Below are 22990 nucleotides of genomic sequence, written 5' to 3'. Positions count from 1 at the left end.
TTCGATATGAGATCTATATATGGTTTGTTATTTATGATATTAGTTTTAAAAGATTTTCAAAATACTTGTGATGATGTATTCGTAGGCATAGAGGTCGGTTATCATAACTGATAAAATCTTGTTAAACTAAATGTCTTGTTATCGAAATCTAGTCAGTACTGAATGTATCTTATAAACCGATTAAGTATATTAAAGACTTTATTAACCTTTTTATTTCAACAGGAATGAAGATTATTTGAAGGGCAATCGTTGGTAGGCGAAATAGAAGGATCCGAGTAATCAAATTGGGTTAAAGATTGGAAAAGTTACCGACCCGATTCAATATATTGACTACAATAACCTTAATGAAAACAGGCAAAATAATTGATGTTGAGGGTAATCGATGTCATAAGCAATTTAATAGGTGATGGCCAAAAATTTGTACTCCAAAAATGTTATAATAGATTCAAATTTCAAAAGATAAAAGCTATATAATTAAAAACTAAACTAAACTTTTTAAGCGATATACAACATATATATTGTTGGCGATAGTGTTTTCTTGAGAAATAGATGATTTAATATTATTACATGGTAACAAAGATTACTTAAAAAAATTTGCAAGAAGAGTGAATGACATTGACGACCAGCTCATGATACTAATTGTAGATATCATTTACGATTAGATGTTAATACAAATATAATACCGTTCTATATATAACACGAATTTACCGAGCCTCATATACATCATGAAGTGTAAAGATACATATATAATATCATGTCGCTAGAGTAGGTTTAGCGAACTTGCTTTATCCATCGAAAAAAGTGCAATGTGGTAAAAGCGAAATCTCGACCAAGTCATGAATGTGTCTATCTTATCTCATTTCTATAACTAACAGTTAAGTCCGACTTTGAATTTAGTAGTATATCTTGAGTTTTAGTTTCACACAATAAATGAGATCTCAAATATTTCAAAATTTAGTCATATACATTATCTTTTTAAGTTATAGTCATTTATATTCAATCTCTTTTAACTACTAATTCTTTTGTTATCTTGTATGATGCACTCGCTACCTCTCAACATCTAGTTTATTTCCACCTTCTATTAACTCTCATATAATATATATTGAAGTGTGAGTTGATTTTAAGACATATCATAACAATTTCTTCTTTAATAGTAGTCCATTTTGGGTTAAAAGCATTTGATACGAATGATGGGATATCAAACTTGTTTTTCTTTTTGATCATCTTAGAAATTTATAGTTTTACAGCTTACATATCACTTTTTAATTATTTTATTGTAAAACTCATGAATAATGTGACAATTAATAATCTATTATTTTAGAATATGGAAAATAATGTTTTTTAATAATTTTTATATTTTTAATAGAATTTCATGGCATAAAGTGTTTCCTTTCAAATATTTTCATCTTAGAGTATTTTAAATTAAGTTTAGTAATAATTTGTTTTTAGTTAAAATTTAATAATAAATAAAAATATGTAATATTTTTTTAGAACGTATGTTTCACTTTAAATCAGAACGGGACTGGGTTTATGAATTTTGATAAACTGAAGTGGAAACGACAGAAATTCGTAGAAGAAAGAACGTAAGTGAGCGACAACCTAAACCTATTAACTTATTTGAGTTTATATTATATTGTACTAAACAATGTGTACTTTTTAATGTCACAGAAAATAAACCCCATTTGAATATAAAAGTGTTGGAGCTTAAATTACAAACTAACGGGCCAAAAGACAATAAAATAATATACAAAAATATGGGTTTAGATTATTTGTTGGACTTGACACAAAAATTTAAAAAAATGATGATGTGTACGGCTTTAGAAGGAGAGAGAACTCTCCCATTATAATAGATTTCCTATTGTAATTAGGTTAAATAAGTTAGCCTATTGTATAAATTCTCTTGTGATCGACAACATAAAGAGTTTTCCCCAAATCCTTCCCCTTTTATACACTCTCAACAGCGGCAATCATGTGGAACGCTGAACTCCCTGATCCTGACAGTTTCGCATCCATACTTAAGACAATTCTGTATACACTCGTTCTTCTCATGAGAAAAACTGGCACAACCATCCAATGGCTCTACTCCTTTAACGCCACGTTTGTCTTACAGCAAACGCTATCGATCTTTGCTATTGCCTACTGCAACATGGAAACCTTGTGCAAGCCGACGTATATGGTGGTTATATTTGTCACCACCACATGTGGAATTTTCTTCTTCTTTTTGTCGCTGCAGCATCTGCCAACGCACCATAACGGATTCCTCTTCTTGGTACAAGCTACTCGAATGTTTGCTTTCTTAATAGGGTTTGTGTACCTGACTGATGAAATTGACAAACGTCAGGGAATTGACTCTTATGCGGTTGGATTCTTCTTATCACTATTTCTGAATTTTACAACCCTAATGAAGCTTCTAAGGTTGAGTGATATTTTTGGAATACCTCATAGCCTGATGGCTCTATCGGTCTATCTCTTGGTCAAATTCCCAACGGCTATCAGGAAATCAATGTGGGTCGTTGCCTTTTTCTTGGACATGTTTGAGATGGCCCCTGTTAGGCTTAGGCTGGTTGAACCGCTACCAATACAAGGTGGACGCGGAGGAGCTTTAGTTGATCAGGGAGGTTTAATAGGAGAAGGTGTTGTGACTATGGAAGCGGTTTTTGGTGAACATAAGACAGACATAAAGGGAATTGCCCTTCCGCAACAATCTCACTTGCTATACTCAGTCAGCAAAAATGGAAAATTGCAGATTTTCAGCCGCACCACTTTCCACTGCATTGAGACAGTCAACCTCTGGGAAGAAGTAGGGTCTCTAATCAGCAAAGGCACATGGGTCTTTATTGGCTTGCGAAATAACATAAAAGTAATTAAGTGTATCTATCTCAGTGATAATTCTCTTATCGCAATCTTATCTATCGTACATAAAATTTCAGGCTTACAAAGTTGGAACCACCGAGAGCACAGTGCTTACCAAGCCATCTCATCCAGTCCCAACATATATAAACAGAACACAAAACAGAGTAAGTGTAATGCAGCGTTTCTATATATATATCTCTGAGTGGGTCAAAATAATGTGTTTATATAATATATATGCAGCCGTTTGTTGAAACCATGGTAGACTACATTAACACAGAGCTCCTTGGTCTTGTGACTGCAATGATGTTTGTTGAGGGAATGCTTTTTGCTGGGACAAGTGTAAGAGTTTAACTCAATCTCTTACTTACTGTTCTCGTTTTTTTGAGTGATTTAAGCTAAGTTCCTTTTGGTTTTGTTGGTTTTAGTATGGCCTTATATCTTGTTGGAGATTTGAGGATCGCATGTACATGGTTCAACCTTTCCCATACATCGGGACTCTTAAAGGCAGTCATGATGACAAGGTCACATCTTTGGTTGCCGGAGGAGGCAAACTTTTCTCTGGTTCTGCGGATTTTTCAATAAAGGTTAGTGAAGTGTTAAACAAGTAAACAGTTGACGACCTTTATAATGCCCCCATCGAATCCAATTCTTTAATTTCCAGGTGTGGAGTCTCTCCACAAGGAGATGTGTACAAACCCTAAGGCAACATAGTGACACTGTCTCCTCACTCTTTTTTTGGGATCAACTCCTGTTGTCATCTTCCTTGGACGGGACACTGAAAACTTGGCATTGTTCTGGAAATGGCTTGTGGGATCTGGTATCCTCGCGGACACAAGGACAGGTAAAACAATTTTGACGAGTATACAAAGTTAAATAAGTTTTAACATGGCAATGTTCTGAAAATAAAATGGCAGAGTGTGCATGCTCTTTGTGGGATGTATGACCTAGACGGCAGACCAATCATACTCTGCTCGTACCAAAATGGAACAGTTGGCATCTACAATCTACAACCGTACGTGAAGACCCTTATTTGTGTTGTACGCTGATCTTAATTCCTTATGATGAAAGCTCAAAATTCCTAAGTTTTAGTTTTGTGTTACACAGGTTTACACAAAGAGGAACTTTTTCGTCGCCATCTACTATCGAGACATTCACGGTTGGTTCAGAAGGATTGCTACTCAGTGGAGGCGTAAGTGGAAAGATGCACGCATGGAGATTGACCGGCAACTGAAGAGGAAACAAAACAATGCAAGTACTTTTTTTTTTTCTATCTTATTTATGTTTTTCTTAGACCTGCTATAATAGCTTATGAAATATAAGATGATAGATTTTAATACGCTGTACACTCTAGCGCAAACATTTTTTTTTAATTCAAATTTTTTAAAAATTTACAAAATTGGTTAAAGTTTATTTAATATTTTAATAATTATTTTTACAGAACTGTGTAATTTATATAAAATCATTTATAAATTTTAATTAATTAGCATGTGGTCGTATACGGTTAGTTCAATAATTTGGTGACCCGAAAGGTAAAAACATTGGGCTACCCTTAAGTTTTCAGAACTTTCGGGACCATGCATGCAGATCGATGAACTTGTAAGTTCATTACGTATTATCAAAGAAAATTTCCAATGGATTTATTTCTAAAGAATTCAGTTCTGGTTGGTGAGTGTAATTGATTCGGTTAAACTCGACATTTTTATATTACATATTTTTGTTAATCAAGTATATTGTTTTCTTAATTAATTTGTTTTAAATCATATAAAGGTTAACAAACCTCGCAAATCGCAGTTTGAGAAGGCCAAATCATTTCACCAACAATACCAACGCATCTCTCATTTAATCAAGAAAAACAACCAAATACTAGATTTATAGTACAATTCTAATATCATAGTGGCTGAGTTAGGATTTGTGTTTATGGGGTCAAAATGTAAAAATAATAATTATAGGGGTCAATCATTTCATGTTAATTTTAAAATTATAGCTAAAAAATAACTAAATTTCAAAGTTTCATGGGTGTCATTTGACCACCATGATCCTTGGCTGGCTCCGGCACTTCTCATAGTATATATATTAAGTTCTTAACTAATACATATTCAAAATTTACAACTAGTGAAACTCTGTTGTTGGTATCTAAGCTTTTTCCTAATTAAAAAAGAAAAAAAAGATTTTCCCAATTTGTTGTACATATAAAGCTCGAAGGTTTATGTAGGCAAGTAAGTGGATTAAGTTAAACCACCTTAACCAGACACTTTGGCACATGATGTTCAATCTTTAGCTTCTTCTGTTCTATAATGGAATCAATCAAATGTATATATTGAAAATGTATAGAGATACAACACAAACAAGTACGCTTGGAACGCGCCAAACAAACATTTTTCCTTTCGACTTTTATTAACAAAATTTATCTTTTCCTATGATACAATTTTGTCTCGGCTCTTACTCAACCTGTTCCTCCCAATAGGATTAAACCCGACTAAAAAACAAGAACTAAGCCTATCTCTTCTACACCTGTGTAGTACTAAAAGAAACAAACACTCACCTTATAAGCTTTTGATTTGCGAAAGGCATTTGACTCAGTGCGCTGGGACTTTGTTATAACGGCATTGCGGGCTCTCGCTATCCCAGATAAGTTCATCAACTGGATCCATCAATGCATTTCTACTGCGTCATTCTCTGTTTCAGTCAATGGCAGCAATGGGGGTTTCTTTAGAAGAACAAAGGGACTGCGACAAGGCGACCCTCTTTCCCCTTATCTCTTGGTACTAGCAATAGAAGTGTTTTCAAAGCTGCTGCAAACGAGGTACGATGCAGGCTATATCCACTATCACCCTAAGGCTGAGGATCTATCTATCTCCCACCTAATGTTTGCAGATGACGTCATGATTTTTTTCGACGGTGGAAGCTCATCTCTCCATGGAATTTGTGAAACCCTCGATGACTTTCACAGCTGGTCAGGTTTAAACGTCAATAAAGATAAGAGCCAACTCTTTCATGCGAGATTAGATGCAGTAGAAAGTAATGCAGTTGCTGAATTTGGATATCCAATTGGCACCCTACCTATTCGGTATTTGGGCCTTCCCCTTATGAGTCGAAAGCTGCGTGTTGCTGAGTATGAGCCGCTTTTGGAAAAGTTAACTAGAAGGTTTCGCTCTTGGATCACTAAATCCCTATCTTTTGCTGGTCGTCTTCAGTTAATAGCTTCAGTTATTTTTGGTTCCATCAACTTCTGGATGTCCACGTTTATCCTCCCCAAGGGCTGCATTAATGGGATTGAAAGTCTTTGCTCTAGGTTCCTCTGGTCAGGAAATGTTGATGAAAGGAAAACTGCTAAGGTTTCTTGGATCAACATCTGTTTGCCTAAAACTGAAGGGGGCTTAGGCTTGAGGAAGCTCTCAGAATGGAACAAAACTCTTAATCTCAGGCTTATTTGGCGGCTTTTTGAGACGAATGACTCGCTGTGGGCTGCCTGGCATCACCACCACCACCTTAGAACCACTTCATTTTGGGATGTTTCTGTGCCCTCAGGAGCTCCCTGGACTTGGAAAATGCTTCTAAATCTGAGGCCGTTAGCTGAGTGTTTTGTAAAGGTAAAAGTGGGAAACGGTATGAGGGCTTCTTTCTGGTTCGATAAATGGACCTCTCTTGGCCCACTAATCTACCGGATTGGGAGTATAGGATCGCGAACTTTGAGGATTCCTCGGAATGCAAAGGTGTGTGAAGCTCACTCAGGGAATGGCTGGAAACTCCCCCTCTCGCGTTCTGTTGAGGCGACATTTATCCATGACCATCTAACATCTCTCCCTAGCCCCGGTAGTAGCAGGCATGATGACTCCTATCAGTGGTGTGTAAACATTGTGATTTGCCAAGGCTTCTCAACTTCATTCACTTGGGATGCTTTGCGACCTCGTGCTCCTGAGGAACTATGGACAAATCCAATCTGGTTTAAAGGAGTTGTGCCAAGGTATGCCTTTAACATGTGGGTCTCTCATCTTAACAGGCTCCCAACCAGACAACGACTTGCATCCTGGGACACTATTCAATCGGATGTGTGCTGTCTCTGTTCTGTCGCCTCCGAGACTAGGGATCACCTCCTCCTCCAATGTGATTTTGCTGGACAAATTTGGAAGTTGGCTTTCGATAAGACGTGTCCTCGCCAACGTCTGTTCAGCTCTTGGCCAGAGCTGCTTTCTTGGACTAGAAGATCATCTCTCGCAGCTCCTTCTCTACTCCGCAAGGTAGTTGCCCAAGTTGTGTTGTATAATATCTGGAGATAGAGAAACAATGTTCTTCATAACTCTTCTAGGATCTCCCCAGCCCTCATCTTCAAGCTTGTGGATCGGGACATGCGAAATATCATCTCCTCTCGGCGTCGCAGGAAGCGTTGGCATGGCCTAATGCTTTTCTGGATTAGATAGTGCTGTTTTTTGTTGCTATATGTTTTCTATATTGTGGCCTTGTTTTACTTTTTTTGCTTTGGCTGCTCTTGTTTAGGTATTGCTTTATGTAAAACCTTTTTCATCTATATGATATTTAATGTTTAGAAAAAAAAAGAAAAAAGAACAAGTTAATGAGATTAAAATACTGTACATAGTTAATATTATTTCAGTAAGAGTAAGACAGTTGGGCTCTTATTGGGCATTCATAATGTTAACCGGAAATAACTTAGTCCATAGTAGTGGTTGAACTTTTTCTTGCACAATGCAGTTCTCTCAATGATTAGATCGTTCAAGAGTGTAACATTGGTCGTCGAATATAAAATTCACAGATTATATAATTTTCTCAGACTTTGAGATTTCTTCGAGTTGTTGTAGTTACAGCATTTTCTCTAAAGAGTTTTTTTTTTTTTTTTTGAGCAACAATTCTGTAAAGAGTTAGAGTTTTAAGACATGTTGTTCAGGCAAATATATAATCTTCTGACGACAGAATACAAAACAAACCAAACCAAAAACATGAGGCAATGTAATCATGTCGCCGCAAAATTGGTTTACCGACAATCTATTTTACCTCGGAGATAATATTTTTCTCTTTGTTTCGTTGCCGGTTTATAATGCAAAAATTATAAAACAATTTTTTAGTTTTATCTCTAACTTTTAGTGTATTAGTAAATTAGTTACTTATAAAAAATTACTTAATATGTGTATAATTTATATTAAATAATAAAATAAGACAGACGGAATAACAAAGTATCTCTCGGTTGTGAAAAAAAATTAAAAACGTTTATCTTTATTTTTTAAAAATTATCTCTATTTTTTAAAAAAGTTATATATTTACTTAAAATCTATATATTTATAATAAAAAGGGTTTCTCAAATTACCAAAAAAAAAAGGTTTCTCAAAGTCACTATGAAAATTATATGGTAAATCAAATATTTTTTAAAAAGATAGTTCAATAAAAAAAATCCTATCACTGAGAAATTCAAAAAAGATATTTTAAACCTATTTCCAACGAAATTTCGTAGAGAGATAATAAATTAATAACCGTAGAAACGTAACAATAAAAAAAAAAACATAAAAAAGAAGAAGATATCAAAATCAACAAGTAATAAGAGAGAGTACAGGTAGGACAAGGATTTGGTATTTGAAGAAACACCCAAAACTCCTTTTACTTACTTATCAAATTCTTTAATTTTTATATATTTACACACACAACAAAACCCAAAAACCAAAACCAAATTAAAAAAAAAAAAACTTCAATCCAATCAACGCCGTTTCTTCTTCTTCTTCTTCTTCCTCGCTCCATTATTAAAAATATCAATCATCTCTCTCTTAATCAAAACCTCAGCTTCGCATCTCAAATCCCTCAGGTTTGTGTCTTTTTCAATTGATTTCTTCATATTCTTCTCTTTCTATTGTGTATTCTTCGTCTGGATCTATTTTGACAATCCAAATTTTGGTCGTGAACGCAAGGAACCCAGTTTTGTATTTAAAACCCTAATTTCATTTTAATCCATCGATTCATGTTTACGAAACCTCGGAATCACTGATCCTTAATTCATTGTTTCGATTTTTCTTTTGTAAAGGATCCATCGCGACTTATTTGATCAAAGAATCGTCGCCATGTTTATGAATCGGCTCTTTGGGAAACCTAAGCAGGAGGGTAATACTCTCCAAACCCTAGACAAGCTCAATGAGGTAAACACTCCAAAAAAAATTGGATTTTTATTTGTAGATGAGATTGCTCCAGGAACAAAAGCTCTCTTTTTTTGTTTGGTTTGTAAATTGAGGCTGTGTCTTATTGGTTACATCGCTCTCTGCATTGTTATAGCAATTTGCTACTCTCTTGTGTGATTTCTCAATTGTTAACAATTGTTCTTGCTCAGACTCTTGAGATGTTAGAGAAGAAGGAGGGTGTTCTTATTAAGAAAGCTGCTGGAGAGGTTGAGAAAGCTAAGGAGTTCTCCCGGGTTAAGAACAAACGGGGTAATTCTCTATTCTTTCACTGTGATTGAGTTTGTTTTAGACATGTGTGAATATGAATATATATAGTCATGTCTAGTTATCCTAGAATGTGTTTGCGTTGTCACTAGATTGATTGTTTTTACCTTTTACGGGTATTGTTATTGTGCAGCGGCTATACAATGTTTGAAAAGGAAGAGGTTATATGAGCAACAAGTTGAACAGCTCGGGAATTTCCAGCTCCGTATTCATGATCAAGTGAGTTTTTTTCGTTTCTACTTTTACCATTGAAGCGTTTTAATGAAGTTTGCTATTATTGGATGAGATTTGAATATATATTACTCTTCTGTAAACAGATGATTATGTTAGAAGGTGCTAAAGCAACAACAGAGACTGTAGATGCTTTGAGGACTGGAGCTTCTACCATGAAAGCTATGCAGAAAGCAACGTATGCGTTTGCTTGCCTAACTTTTTTCTATAGTTGAGCTAGATAAATTATGGTTTAACCAGCGACCAAGTGTGCAAACTAAACACATTTGTTTTGCAGAAACATTGATGATGTTGACAAGACAATGGAAGAGATCAACGAGCAAACTGAGAACATGAAACAGATCCAAGAAGCATTGTCAGCTCCTTTTGGGTCTGCTGCTGATTTTGATGAGGTAACGTTCCTTTAGACCCCTTTTTGCTCACATGCTCGACTTATAAAACAAATCTATTTCAGCTTTTCTTTAATAGTACTTTTTATTGGTAATTACAGGATGAATTATTAGATGAGCTTGAAGAACTAGAAAGCGCAGAGCTAGAAGAGCAACTTCTTCAGCCTGTTCCAATGCATGTGCCTCAAGGAAAGCAACCTACTCGTCCTGCAGCTCAGAAGCAACCTACCGCTGAGGAAGATGAACTCGCTGCCTTACAAGCTGATATGGCTCTCTAAGGTAACTTTCTCGTTATCAAAAGGAAACAAAACTATTTGATGAAATTCGATATTTCATCGGATTGTTCAAACGGCTTTTGGTTACTGCAGCTGAAGCTAGCCTTGGGAGATCTCTGTTCAAGTGGGGATATTTGTGTGTGCATTATTATTTAAAACAGAAAGAAAGATTTTATGTATATAAGGATCCGAGTCAAATTGATCGGACGGTTTTATTTTTTCCAATATAAGTAACTTAAATGAACTGCATATGAATGTTTCTTTTACATTTTGTTTTGTTTCTTCATGTTGACACTTTCTTGTTGTAATCTTCTAGGTTACGACTTGGTTCTTCCTATTCTTTTTTTTCTCCCACCACCACTCTTGCCGTTTTGACTTGGTTAAAGTATAACAAGAGTCGAAATAACTCAGTAACTTGACCGCAGTTTCTAGTGAATGCATTGTATCACTGTTCCTATGTTCTCTGTTTTGTCAATACGTCTAACAATTGTTTGCAATCACTCCTTATACTTTACATTGGAAGAGTTATACCAATGTCATGATTAATCCTGATCCAAAATCTAGTAACCGGGTTTTCAATGCAACCCAAAAGAGAGGAACCAACTTGTACAATGATATCCAATATCTGAGTATTTTTCAACTACTTTAAGTCAATGTTTTTACAAGACTTCTTCCTAGTGAGTGTTATCTTACTAGTGACTATCAGTTTTGTGATCAAAATGTTACTTGTTAGTCATACAAGAACTAAAGAGTGAGTGTACCTCATTTTCATCTTAAAGGTTGTGGAAAACATAAAAAGGAAAGGTGTAACTAAGAATGTTATATTGCATTATTTACGTTGTTATAAACATGCAAATTGTACAACAAGCTCTGATAGTTTTAAGTTTTAACTAAAGACTAACGAATACTCTTGAGTAGAACAAAATCTTGAAAATCCATTAGTCATATATCAAAAATTTTGATTTTAGTGTTGAGTAATATTTTGCCGAAAACATGATTTGAGTTACGCGCTAAGATATGAAGAGAAGAATCGGAAATGTACTTATTATAGATTTGTATACAAGAGAAGAACCAACTTTAAGATCTTTCAAAGAGATACAAAAGCTGAAGGTAGTAAGATTACATCTAGAGTTTATGTTCACAATTAGCTTATTCAATGTCTCATTAGTCATTACATGTTAGAGAGAATGAGGTAAGGACCGCATAGCAACTTGCTATTTCCCTATGACGATGTGAGCTTTGTAATCTAGCTAACATGCATCATATATATATATAGTCTCCGTATGAGTTTAGCTACATTTGATAAATCCTTATCTCTAATTTGCTGACAACATATAGTAACAGACTTGGTTTGGGTAAAAGTAATTAATAATTTGGTTCGACTTTTTTCTTGACATTTTAATCGTTTTTTACGGTTTTAATAAACGAGTCTAGTTATCGTGACCCGTAAAAAGAGGTTCCTTCTTTCCTCAAATCACTTATTATAGCTGTGTAGACTAATAATCACTACGCAACCCTACAAATTTGGATTTTTCTTTAACCCAATTTCTTCTCTATGATTTTAGCGTTTTAAAAGTCAATTAAAAAATAGCATATTGAATTATTACTAGCCAAACAAATAAAATTAAATTTTTATCATAAAATAATTATAAATTGTTAATAATATACTCTATCGTTTCAAATTAGTTGTTGTCTAAAATTTTTTCTAGTAAATTAAAAATTTGAAAACAAATTATTGGTCAAAACATTAAAATTATTGGAATAAAAATTGGAAGTATTATCAAACTTCTGTCTTGAAAATCTAAAGCGTAAACTATTATAAAATTAAATTTCAATTCTCAAGCACCAATTAAAAACAAAATGGAGAGGGTATAGCATAATCATTTTCTAAAACGAGAAAACTTGATATATATATATATATATATAATAAAACAAGGAATCATATTCTAAAAAACCTGAACATTTGGTATTTTTATTGAATATCTTATGATTCTTTTCCCATAATTTGTCATTTATTTCAATCATTAAAATATATTTTGTCAATGGATCTAACTCTTTCCATATCTAACAATGGACCCACATGTCCCCTGTTATCATCAAAAGATCTAATAAACATTATAATACAATTCAACTAGGATTAGGCAGACAACTAATATCTTAATACTCCATCTATTTTATTTTAATTGATGTTTAAGGTTTTTACGTATATATTAAGAAAACATATAATTTTTTTATTTCTATAAAAACATCAATAATTAAAATAAATTCAATCAATCAGAAAATAAGATGTAAAATATGAGTGGTAAAAAAGTATTAAACATGTAAACATCACTTAAAAGAAAATAATTTTTTGGGCTAAAACATCACTTAAATAGAAAAGAATGAGTAACAATTTGTTATAAGATATCCATATAAAACATATTCATTTCCTACAAAATATTAATCAAGTGAAGACACAAGAGTAATGAGTCTTTTTATTGTTTCCTTTCAATAAGAATATATTTTTCTTCTCGAAAGTAAAACTATAACAAGTAAAAAGTTAAACTAAAGATTACAGAGAAATTTCTCAAAATACTAAGCTTTTAGTTTTTTATTATATATAAAAAAATACTAGTATAAGTTTATTTTTCGAACAATACAACAAATGTTTTTTTGTCAAAAATATCACAAAAACAAAAATTAATTTCCAAGGATGTATAAAATATGTGGAATGTGTAATTATGTTAAAATATTGTAATTATGTTAATTAGTGCTATTTTTGGAAATTTGTGAAATGTGTGCTACAATTGTCCATAATACTTGTTTTAGTGCTATTTGAGCATATATTTCTAGTTTAGTTTTTAAATAATAAGATTTAGTGTTTAAGATTTATGGTTTAGTTGAATGTCAACATTTTAGTTCCTTGGATTTTATGGAAAAAGAGTATTTTGTGATATTTATGAAAGTAAACATAACAAGTATGACATACAATTCAAACGGATGATATATATTTACAATTTGATTTGCTTTTAAATCATTGCAAATATTCGAATATAAACATACAATTAAATTATGTCAATCCGAAAGCTTAATCCTTTTTGGATAAGAACTATGACTACGAGAGAGAGCTAGCTCTTTTCACAAGTCAATATACCACTTGGGATAAGATCTATGACTTTACCAATTATCTCTTTTATATCAGAAAAAAAAGTCAAAATACTTTCAGATGTTTTCATAAAGCTATTGAGAGTACTAACTTTGAAGCAAAAGTATTTATAAAAACCGTCGTCAAGAGTACGTCGTGATCATTAGTTCATTATGAATCACTGACAAATTTAGCATATCAACTTAAAATAATCCCATTCTTAAACCAAAAGAATACGACACTCGTTTTCTAAACCAGATTTGTCTGTTTCAATACCATCAAACAAAGAATGTGTTTCAAATACTTTCGACCTAACAACTAATACTTAAACAAAACCAAATCTTTAAGCCAAGTATCATCATGTATCTCATGTATTTGGATAAGCTCAAAATGGTGTTGTAACGTGCAATGTGTTTCCTTATAGCATAAAGTTTCCATTGTTTTTTTTTTTGTTTCTGTAAACCAAAGTTTCCATTATTTAACTTTTGATATACTCAAGTTAAGAACTAAAGGACATACAAGTACAACCAACCAACCAACAGTCTCCGACTCATTTTTACGACATTATAATCAGTCTCCCGATAATGATGTTCACGGACGTTTATCACATCACCCACCACTTTACGCATGCCTAAGTAATATTAAACAGACCACAACACTATAGTAATCATTACTTATTAGATAATTGCAAGAAATAGAAACTCACTTATAAATAATTTACATTCTCATTGCATTCATTGAATAGTTAATAATTACATTGAGAGTTGCATCTAACATCATAATAGCAGAAACAAAACAAAAGAAAACCCAAAATTATATTAGTGAATCCATCATAAATAAAAATCCTAAGTACTTCTATATACATTGAGAAATCTCCCTGGATCGTTGATAATTATATTAATAGAAATTAGTAATTCACAGAAATACTTTTAGAGAAATCCCATTCTTATACCTGAGAAGAGATAACTTTATAAAAAAAAAAACCTCCAATGACGATAATAATCCTTTTTAATTAAAAATCCTTCGGTTTACGAGTCCGGTTTAAATCACATCACTAGATCAGAGACCCACCCGACATCAGGAGCATCACCCGTTTCCTGCTCTGGATCCGGGTCAACCCGACCCATGCGATTCTCTTTGCTCAGCTTCTCGAACAGCTTCGCTCGCAGTTCACGACCAGACTCCACCCGTTCCATCGCCGGTTCTTCCTCCTGAACATTTTCCCATATGTTCATGAATCCGGGTCGGGTCGGTGTATTTGGTAGGCTCCGAAACCCAGGACCCAATAAAGACCCACGTGGCGACCCGAACCCGGATCCGTATCCTCCGATTTGATTGCTGTTGTACGACGAAGAGAGATGCTCCAGTTTATTGAGTTGCAGATTCCTCATAGACGCGACGACGTCGTTTCCCACATTAGACCCGAGTGAACGACTCAGTAAAGAACAAGACGAGTCAGCGTCATCACCTCGCGGACTCATCGGCGGAGTGTTAGACGACGGCGAAATCGAAAACTGATACGCCGCCGCAGCCCTGCGGATGGGAGACAAACCGTCGAAAGAATCGACGCGATCAGGGCTTTGGTTAGGCAAAACCCTAATCTGATCGGGCGAATGAGCGAAGAAACAAACACGACGACGACAGTTAGCACCGTCTTTACACGGCTGAGTACGGTAACGCGCCGGATGAAGCCAACACTCGAAAACACCGTGAGAGAACTCGCAGGCGTCACCTCTCTTGCAACCGCCTTTGCGAAAGTCAGGACACGCCGTACCGGAGTAATGGTACTTCCTGGGATCACGACGGCGAGCTTTCTCTCCGGGATGAGCGTAGGGACACTCAGTCCAATCATGGCTCCTTCCACGAGCGCAGCGCCTCACTTTAAACTCGTACATCCGGAAATGATCACAGGAATAAGCGTCGATGGGTGAATCAGGACCCGATAAATCCGGGTCAGAATCCGGATCCGGTTCGTTAGACGGGAGATAACGCTGTAACGCAGCCAAAGCCTCGATCATGCTGTTACCTCCGTCTGGACTTCCGTAAACATCTGACGCCGTTAGATCTTCGGTTGTAAGTGGCCATGGAGGGATATGAACCGTAGGATTAAAAACACGATGAGGTTCTCCGATCATCATTTCTTTTCTTCTTTTTTTTTAATTCAGTTTGGTTTATGTGATTGTGGTTGTGTATGCTAAATCTCCGGCAAAGCTATGGCTTCCTTTATAAACTGATGTGAGGGTGAGAGTAGTAAAGTAGTAGTGGGGGCTAAAATTAAAAAAAAAATAAAAAACTTAACCATGGTTAAAATATTTCTGCTTTTATCAACCGCGGTTAAATTTAAAAGAGTGAAAAAGGTAATGTAACGGGTCTGTGAGTTACGGGTTTAAGGAACAGCGGCTTGAGACCTTTCCACGCGGAGAGTTATTGCTGACGTGGGAGAATTAGCGAGTTGTTTCTTTGTGACAGTCCCGTGAGCGAGCGGCTGTTATATTACGAAAAAAATGGATTTGTTTTTAGACTTCCGAAGGCGGTGGAAGGAACTACCTTTAGATACGCTGAGAAAACGACAAAATGGATTAAATTTAAATCCCATTATTATAATTTATTATTATTATCTGAAACTAATGGGAACACGTAATTATTAAGTTTAGAGAAAATCACTCCTCACCGTTGGATTTGGTATTAAAAGCTAAAAAAATATTTATTAAGTAAGCAAAACTGTTTTTATCAAGTAATAATTCTCAGTTTTGTAACATCATTCATTAGAAATGAGATGGGGGAAGGAAAAGAAAGTGTCTGTGAAGAAGAAGACATGTTGGAACAAATTGGGAATAGTAAAAAGAACATATAAAAAAGTTGAAGTGAGAGTCTCTTCTTCTCTTATGTGAGAGTCTCTTCTTCTCTTATGCTTCTTTACTAATTTTAGAAGCAATTCCACCTCTCTTCTTTTATCCATTTCTCCATCAATTTTATTTTTTTTGGTTAAACAAAGATTTTTATTTTTCTTTTATCCTTAGATTTATTTAAGAAAAGAAAAAGAAAAAAACTATTTGGTCAAAACAGAATTTTTGGACGTTAGTGAGAATAAACCCTTTTTCACAGTGGTGAGAAAGAATCGTAATTTCTTTTTTTGGATAAAGGATAAATAAAAAAGGATAAAGAAAAAAAAATCAAACTGTAATTATGTGTTAATTTTATGATATGCCAATTATTGAAATTATTCATACTGATTTAAAACTTTGTATAGTTGAAATTATAAATTTTACTCGTTCAAAAGTAAAAACAAAATGTTAAAGTTGAACAATTTTTTTTGGGGCAAATAAGTTGAACTATTTATATTATGTAATTTATTGGTTTTTGTTGTCCTTCAAATGTTTTATATATTCAAATTTTATACCGATTTTTCTTTTTTAATTGATGAAAAATACTTAAATTTTGATTAATGAAAAATTTTAGTTCAGAAACGGATTTTAAGCGATTTTAGCCAAAAATAAAATAAAATATGAAAGCAAAGAATTGTCTTTTACTGATTAAAAAAGATATTACAAAGTGAGTAGGAAATTAAAATAATACTAGAGTAAAAAACTTCTGATGACAAAAAAAATTACGTAAAAATTAATTACGTAAAGCTGGACAAATTTAATTAGCAAAGGCTTAATTGGCAAAATTAACTGTGGAATGTATATGTAACTGTTGAATGTAATAAAAAAATTACAACTCAAAAGATAAGTAAGTGTGGAATGTTACTTTCAAACACACACAAGAGGGATAGAGAAGGTGGACCTCAAAACCTGCCATGCTTTCATCTCAGCCACAAGTTTTACTTTTACTTTTTCCAAAATATCTCTTTTTTTGGTATTGAATCATTTGGTTAGTGGTTACTTCCACATTGTATGTCTATAATTTCCAGCTAACATGATAAAGAAAGACAGAAAACAAAACAGCAGCTTTGCAAAAAAATGCTTAAAATGAATTTGTGTTTGTAAAATAAACCGTGGAAGATGTTTATAAAAGACTGAACCAGAAACTAAACATAGTAAAATACGAGAAAAAAAAAGTTAATTAGATCGATTATGTGATCGAATTGGTAAGTTTTAGTCTATTAGGAAAAATTTTAAGCATATTAGGAAAAAATGTTTTGTTCCCACCAAAAAAAAAGGAAAAAATGTTTTGTTGGAGTTCAAAAACAAAGAAAGAATTGCTTTGAACCCTAACATGTATATCATTAATTGCTGGTGTCTTTAATTTGATTGGATGTCATAATTAGAAGTGGATGGATGAAACCAATGGTTGAAATAGATAGTTGAATGTGGGGTTTATAAGTTTAGATGGGGTGTCAATCGATCCCTTTAGTGAGTTAAGGACATTATTATTATAAGGCCTTTAAGATAAGATTTTGTTAAGAAAAACTTTTATATTTTACAAGCGAACGGTTAAATTTTTTAAAGTAGTTTCTAGTTTTTTAAAAAAAGATATTTTTTTTTCTATTTATTAAAAACATTTTAGAAGAAAACTTCAGTTTTAAATATACTTTTATATTTCAGTGTTTTTAATAAAAATTTTTTTTTACTATTCAACAGCTTGTTATGATCACATTTAATTTGATCTCTTGTTTTAACCACTTTCTTTAGATATGCGGCTTGGAATTTTTTAACTTTTGTAACAATGAATAACACTTGCATCTAACACAATTAGTAAACTTATAAGTTGAATAACACTAAAATTTAGAAAGAATGATATAAATACTTAATCCAATAACACATAGATTTTAGAGAATGTATAAAATGTCAATTTGATAACGGTATTGCATTGGGAAAAATGCCATAAAAATCCTGTAGAGTACGATTTCGTCGTTTTAAATCCCAAACTTTCCAACTGTTGATTTAAATCACGAACTTTCTATTGACTCAATCTTTAATATGCAACTATTGTTGACTTTGCCAATCTAGGCATCACGTTAAATGGCCAAACGGATCGATTAAACGGGGTTAAATATCATTAACGAAATCCGTTAAATACAAAGTGACACCGTTTTGCCCAAAATCGATTCTCTCTTCTTTTTCTTCTTCTTCTTATTCTTCTTCGTTAATTCTCTGTAAATCGAAACCCAGAACCTTAAATCCCCAAATAGAAATTGAACCTATAATCCTCTCTCAATTGCTCTCGATTTCTGTTCGATCAAGATGAGTTCTAGCTCAGAGACATCAATGGTAGATTCGTTCGACCGTGGAGTGCCGTCGAAGTGTGTATGTGGAGCTGGTGTAACAATCTTCACATCGAGAACTCAAGAGAATCCTGGTCGACCCTTCTTTCGTTGTTTAACCAAAAGAGATGCAAAGTCGTGGACAAACAAGAGAGATGTAAGCAGTCACCGATTTGTCTGGTTTGTTCAATGTAGCTTCTTGTAGCTTATATAATGCATATGTTCAATGGTGTTTTTTTTTTTTGCAACAGGGTCATATGTTTAAGTGGGTCGAGGATGCTGTGTATGAGGAAGTTCAAGATGCATTACCAAAAGTAGGAGCTATGGCAAATGAGATTGTGAAAACCAAATCTGAAGTCATTGCGTTGAATGGTGCTTTACAAGAATTGAAAGATGAAGCTCTGTGGAACCTTAACGAAATCCGCAAGTCTAAAAAGTGGATGAAAGTGTATGTTGTGTGGCTTTGTGTTGTCTCGATTGGCATTGTTTACCTAATGGTTGAGAAAGCAAAGCAATCGAAGTTTGTTCTCGGGTATTAGTGTGTGTGTGTGTGTGTGTGTGTGTGTGTGTGTGTGTGTGTGTGTGTGTGTGTGTGTGTGTGTGTGTGTGTGTGGTTATGAAGGAAAGAGTATGTCATTTTGTATTTTTGGTAATGGTTTGTATGCATGTTTGGTTATGTTATGTTATTGTTTTGTTTAAATTCCTGCTTTGTATGTTTTAGACAGCATAAATAAAGTAGAAATCCATGTTTAGCACAAAAGAGAACATGTGATGAGTTTAGTACAAAACATAACATAGATGAGTTTAGTACAAAACAGAACATAGATGAGTTTAGACAAAAACAAAAGAAACCAAGCTGAGTTTTGACAAAACAAAAGAAACATGTTCTGAAACAAACCAAAGGCAGCAACATTTAACTATCTTGAACATTCAAACCATGCTCTCCAGCCGCCTAGGCCTTCCTCACTTTGTGGAGCTTGTCTAGGTGGTTCCCATGGTGTTGATGTTGATGCCCTCCTCTGTGTTGGCTGTCTCCTCCTTGATGGTTGTCTCCTCCTTGGTGGTTGTGAAGCAGCTTGTGGAACAGCATGTGAAGGAGCTTGTGGAATAGCATGTGAAGGAGCTTGTGGAACACCATGTGAACCTTGTGTAGGTGGTTGTGGAACAGCATGTGAACCTTGTGAGGCTTGTGAGGCTGGCTGAAATCCTTCCCATGTTTGTCCTTGACCAAACAATACATTCCTTGGTTCCTGTTTGATAAACATATATTAGTCACATAGTATTAAACCTTATACTCAGTTAAAACATGAAAGAGAGAAACATGGTTCTTCCTTGGTCGACCTCTAGGTCTTGCAGGTGGAGCTTCAACAGTTGGGTTTGAACAAGTTGACCTATTGTGTCCTTCTTGTTTACAGTTGCTGCATGTCATGACTCTGTTACTAGTTCCCAATCTTGTTGAAGAGGCAGTTTCATTCACTCCCTTCCTCCTAGCATGGTTACTTGGTCTACCCGGATTGCCTTTTCTCCATGGTGGTGGCAAAACTCCTAGTCTGTTCATTCTAGGCCATTCCATCTGACCCTGGACAGGTGTGATACCATCCTTATAGGTTTCCCTCCACCTTCTTGTTGTGTACCAGTCAAGAACATAATCTTCAACTCTCTGTTTCTTAGCTATAATCACAGAAGCAGCATGTACACAAGGAATACCAGTCATCTGCCACTTAATGCATCCACATGTAAGCGCATTCATATCCACACAATAAGAATCATCACCCAATTCTACCTCATGTTTGTTATTCCTGGCCATGCTTCTAATACAAAACTGAGAACCTGATATCATATTTTCAATCTCCAAATGAGCTCTCTTTGTGAATCTTGTTTGTAATCTTCCTGCAATGATATGCCTCTTCTCATTTCGCACCATACATTGCCTCCTAATATCCTCAAGCATTTCTAGTAATGGTTTCCTCCTAGCTTGGCGTATGGTTCTATTAAAAGACTCACTGAGGTTGTTCAAATTATCATTGCAACATGTAACAACCTTGAAGAATGCTCTAGACCATGTCATCGGATTTGTGCGTAGAAGAGAATTAAATGCACCTGGATTATACGCCTGTAATGCTTCCATATGTTTAGCATACTGTCCTGTGGTGTAGCTGCATGCAATCTTCCAGAACATACGTTGTAGTTGCATATCATGGCTATCCCTCTTCCAATTCTCCATAATATGTTTAGCACAGAGACGATGTTCAGCTTGTGGGAGAACATTCTTTATCGCTTTAACAAGACCATGCAAATAAACCAAAAACATTTAAGTTAACCTCATAAACAAGATATAATTGCAAAAGGAATATCTTCCATACTAACCGATTGTTTGTCAGATAGGATAGCCATTTGTCTTCCATCCTCAAGCCCCAATGAAGTAGAGAGTAACCTCATAAACCAATCCCAATTGTCATCATTCTCTATCTCAACAACTGCCCAAGCAAGTGGAACTATCCTATTGTCTCCATCTCTTCCAACAGCAGCCAAGAGATGTCCTTTGATGTCCCATTTCAGAAATGCACCATCTACTCCTTTGATTGGTCTACATGTATTTTTCCAAGAATCTCTTTGTGATTTAAAACACATAAATAATCGATAGAACCTTTGTAAGCTTCCAACTGTAGGACCTGGAATGGTTTCAATCTCAAAAACTGATCCTGGATTTGATCTAAAGATCTCTGCTTGATAATCCCATATCCGTGAGAAATGCTCTTGATGACCAGCACATGCTTCTCGCCTCACTCTTGTCTTTGCCTTAGAACACTGTTCTTCACTAACTTCCAGATTGTATTCTCTCTTAATCTCTGCAGCCATCTCCTTGTGTGTGATCTTTGGATTCTTTCTCAACCTGTCTGCAAACAACCAAGCTATTGTCCCTCGCTTTAACATGTGACTGTAACCTGATCTCACACAAGCATGCTTACTCTCGTATACTTTGATTTGCATCTTGTGTTTCTTCTTATTGTAAGAGCAGTAGCATCTCCATAAACACTTAACCTTTGGATCAGTGTTAGCACATTTTGCACCAATCTTCAATGACTGTGATCGATACAACTTAATGTCGTATCTAGTCTTCAGAGAGTACCTCAACACAGCAATCTTGAACTCATCTGGCGAGCTAAATGTTTTCCCCAACTCGAGCAACACTTCAGGATCTTCAGGTTGTACATGCTCATCGCCTTCTCCTCCACCATCTTCGTCTTCACTTTCTGAAAAATGTTCTGGGATCTTCTCGTCATCGAAGATATCATCTCCACTGTCGTTATCAGTCTCATCTTTTTCATCTCTCGCATCCTCACCAAACTCTGCTTCGAAGTCTTCACAAAACTGTTCATCGACACCAAAACGATTTCCATCTTCCTCTTCAAAAACTTCGTGGTTTCCATCTCCATGGTTTCCATCTTGACGGTTTCGTTCTTCCTCCTCTGTAGCAGCTTCGTACCCAATACCATCACAATCTTCGTCTCCGTCCACTTCGCAATCATCTCCACTAAAACCATCCCGCTCTTCTAATGGAACAGGCGACCCACGATAATTCATAATTGCAGAGCTAGTACCTTCTTCACCAGCAGGCGATTCAACATTCAATTCAGGAGCAATCGAATCAAGAGGAGTCGGCTCTTGAACATTCGACTGAACATTCGACTCATGAGCAGATGATTCACCAACACTATCATCAACTTTCTTCTGTTTGGTGCGATGTGTAGAAAGCTTCTTCCTCTTTCTCTGAGGCATCACTTGCCCTGAACAACAGAGATTAACAAAGAAGAAGACGAAGAAGAAGAAGACGAAGAAGAAGAAGAAGAAGAAGAAGAGAAAGTTTCGATTAGATCTAGGGTTTGTGATTTGGGGATTTTGGGCAAAAATTGAAATCGACTAAGTGTTATGGGCTATGTTAAAAACGGTGTCACTTTGTATTTAACGGATTTCGTTAATGATATTTAACCCCGTTTAATCGATCCGTTTGGCCATTTAACGTGATGCCTAGATTGGCAAAGTCAACAATATTTGCATATTAAAGATTGAGTCAATAAAAAGTTCGTGATTTAAATCAACAGTTGGAAAGTTTGGGATTTAAAACGACGAAATCGTACTTTACAGGATTTTTATGGCATTTTTCCCGTATTGCATTCCATAAAATTCTATCACATTCATATTTTTTTAGACAAAATTCTATCACATTTTCTTTTGTGTAATACTACCACCTTAATTTTAAAATATATTATTTTATTCAAAAATAAAAATGAAATCTATAACTAACCTATATTAGCATATTCATATTTAAAATTAAAAATTTATCAGATATTTAAACTAAACTATTGTTTTTGCCTTTTTGGTACCAATAGATTAAGTAGCTCTCCAATTGAGACTTGTTGCCAACAAACATACGAATAGGTTCATGTATATACGGATAACGGATGTATAAATGT

General features: G+C 34.8%; 4 protein-coding genes and 1 pseudogene across 5 annotated transcripts; 4 read left to right on the top strand and 1 right to left on the bottom strand.

Moving 5' to 3' along the window:
* Positions 1-1969: 1969 nt before the first annotated feature.
* LOC17893302 (zinc finger CCCH domain-containing protein 62) lies at positions 1970-4203 on the top strand. Its single transcript, XM_023786193.1, has 7 exons — positions 1970-2860; positions 2931-3017; positions 3094-3192; positions 3279-3437; positions 3515-3694; positions 3768-3865; positions 3958-4203. Exons 1-7 carry the CDS (start codon positions 1970-1972, stop codon positions 4082-4084), a joined length of 1641 nt encoding a protein of 546 aa, XP_023641961.1. The 3' UTR covers positions 4085-4203.
* A 2198-nt stretch (positions 4204-6401) lies between these two features.
* LOC111831741 lies at positions 6402-7271 on the top strand (annotated as a pseudogene).
* A 1271-nt stretch (positions 7272-8542) lies between these two features.
* Positions 8543-10529, top strand: LOC17891691 (vacuolar protein sorting-associated protein 32 homolog 1). Of its 2 annotated transcripts, XM_006298244.2 has the most exons (8): positions 8543-8659; positions 8876-8987; positions 9176-9275; positions 9424-9509; positions 9608-9699; positions 9799-9913; positions 10012-10189; positions 10279-10522. In XM_006298244.2, exons 2-7 carry the CDS (start codon positions 8913-8915, stop codon positions 10186-10188), a joined length of 645 nt encoding a protein of 214 aa, XP_006298306.2. In that variant the 5' UTR covers positions 8543-8659; positions 8876-8912; the 3' UTR covers position 10189; positions 10279-10522. The 2 variants fall into 2 exon arrangements, with proteins under 2 accessions (XP_006298306.2, XP_006298305.2); XM_006298243.2 differs by having other exon boundaries at positions 10012-10529.
* Positions 10530-14024: 3495 nt separating this feature from the next.
* Positions 14025-15530, bottom strand: LOC17892341 (zinc finger CCCH domain-containing protein 20). Its single transcript, XM_006297920.2, has one exon. It carries the CDS (start codon positions 15445-15447, stop codon positions 14356-14358), a length of 1092 nt encoding a protein of 363 aa, XP_006297982.1. The 5' UTR covers positions 15448-15530; the 3' UTR covers positions 14025-14355.
* A 2965-nt stretch (positions 15531-18495) lies between these two features.
* Positions 18496-19054, top strand: LOC17892438 (uncharacterized protein At1g43920, Chloroplastic). The gene is made up of 2 exons (XM_023786192.1): positions 18496-18672; positions 18767-19054. Exons 1-2 carry the CDS (start codon positions 18496-18498, stop codon positions 19052-19054), a joined length of 465 nt encoding a protein of 154 aa, XP_023641960.1.
* The last annotated feature ends 3936 nt before the right edge of the window (positions 19055-22990 follow it).

The sequence above is a fragment of the Capsella rubella genome, unplaced genomic scaffold (genome assembly GCF_000375325.1).
Source record: "Capsella rubella cultivar Monte Gargano unplaced genomic scaffold, Caprub1_0 scaffold_3, whole genome shotgun sequence".
Classification (NCBI taxonomy): Eukaryota; Viridiplantae; Streptophyta; class Magnoliopsida; order Brassicales; family Brassicaceae; genus Capsella; species Capsella rubella.
The sequence above is the reverse complement of the archived record's forward strand: the minus strand, read 5'-3'. Positions and strand labels throughout refer to the sequence as shown.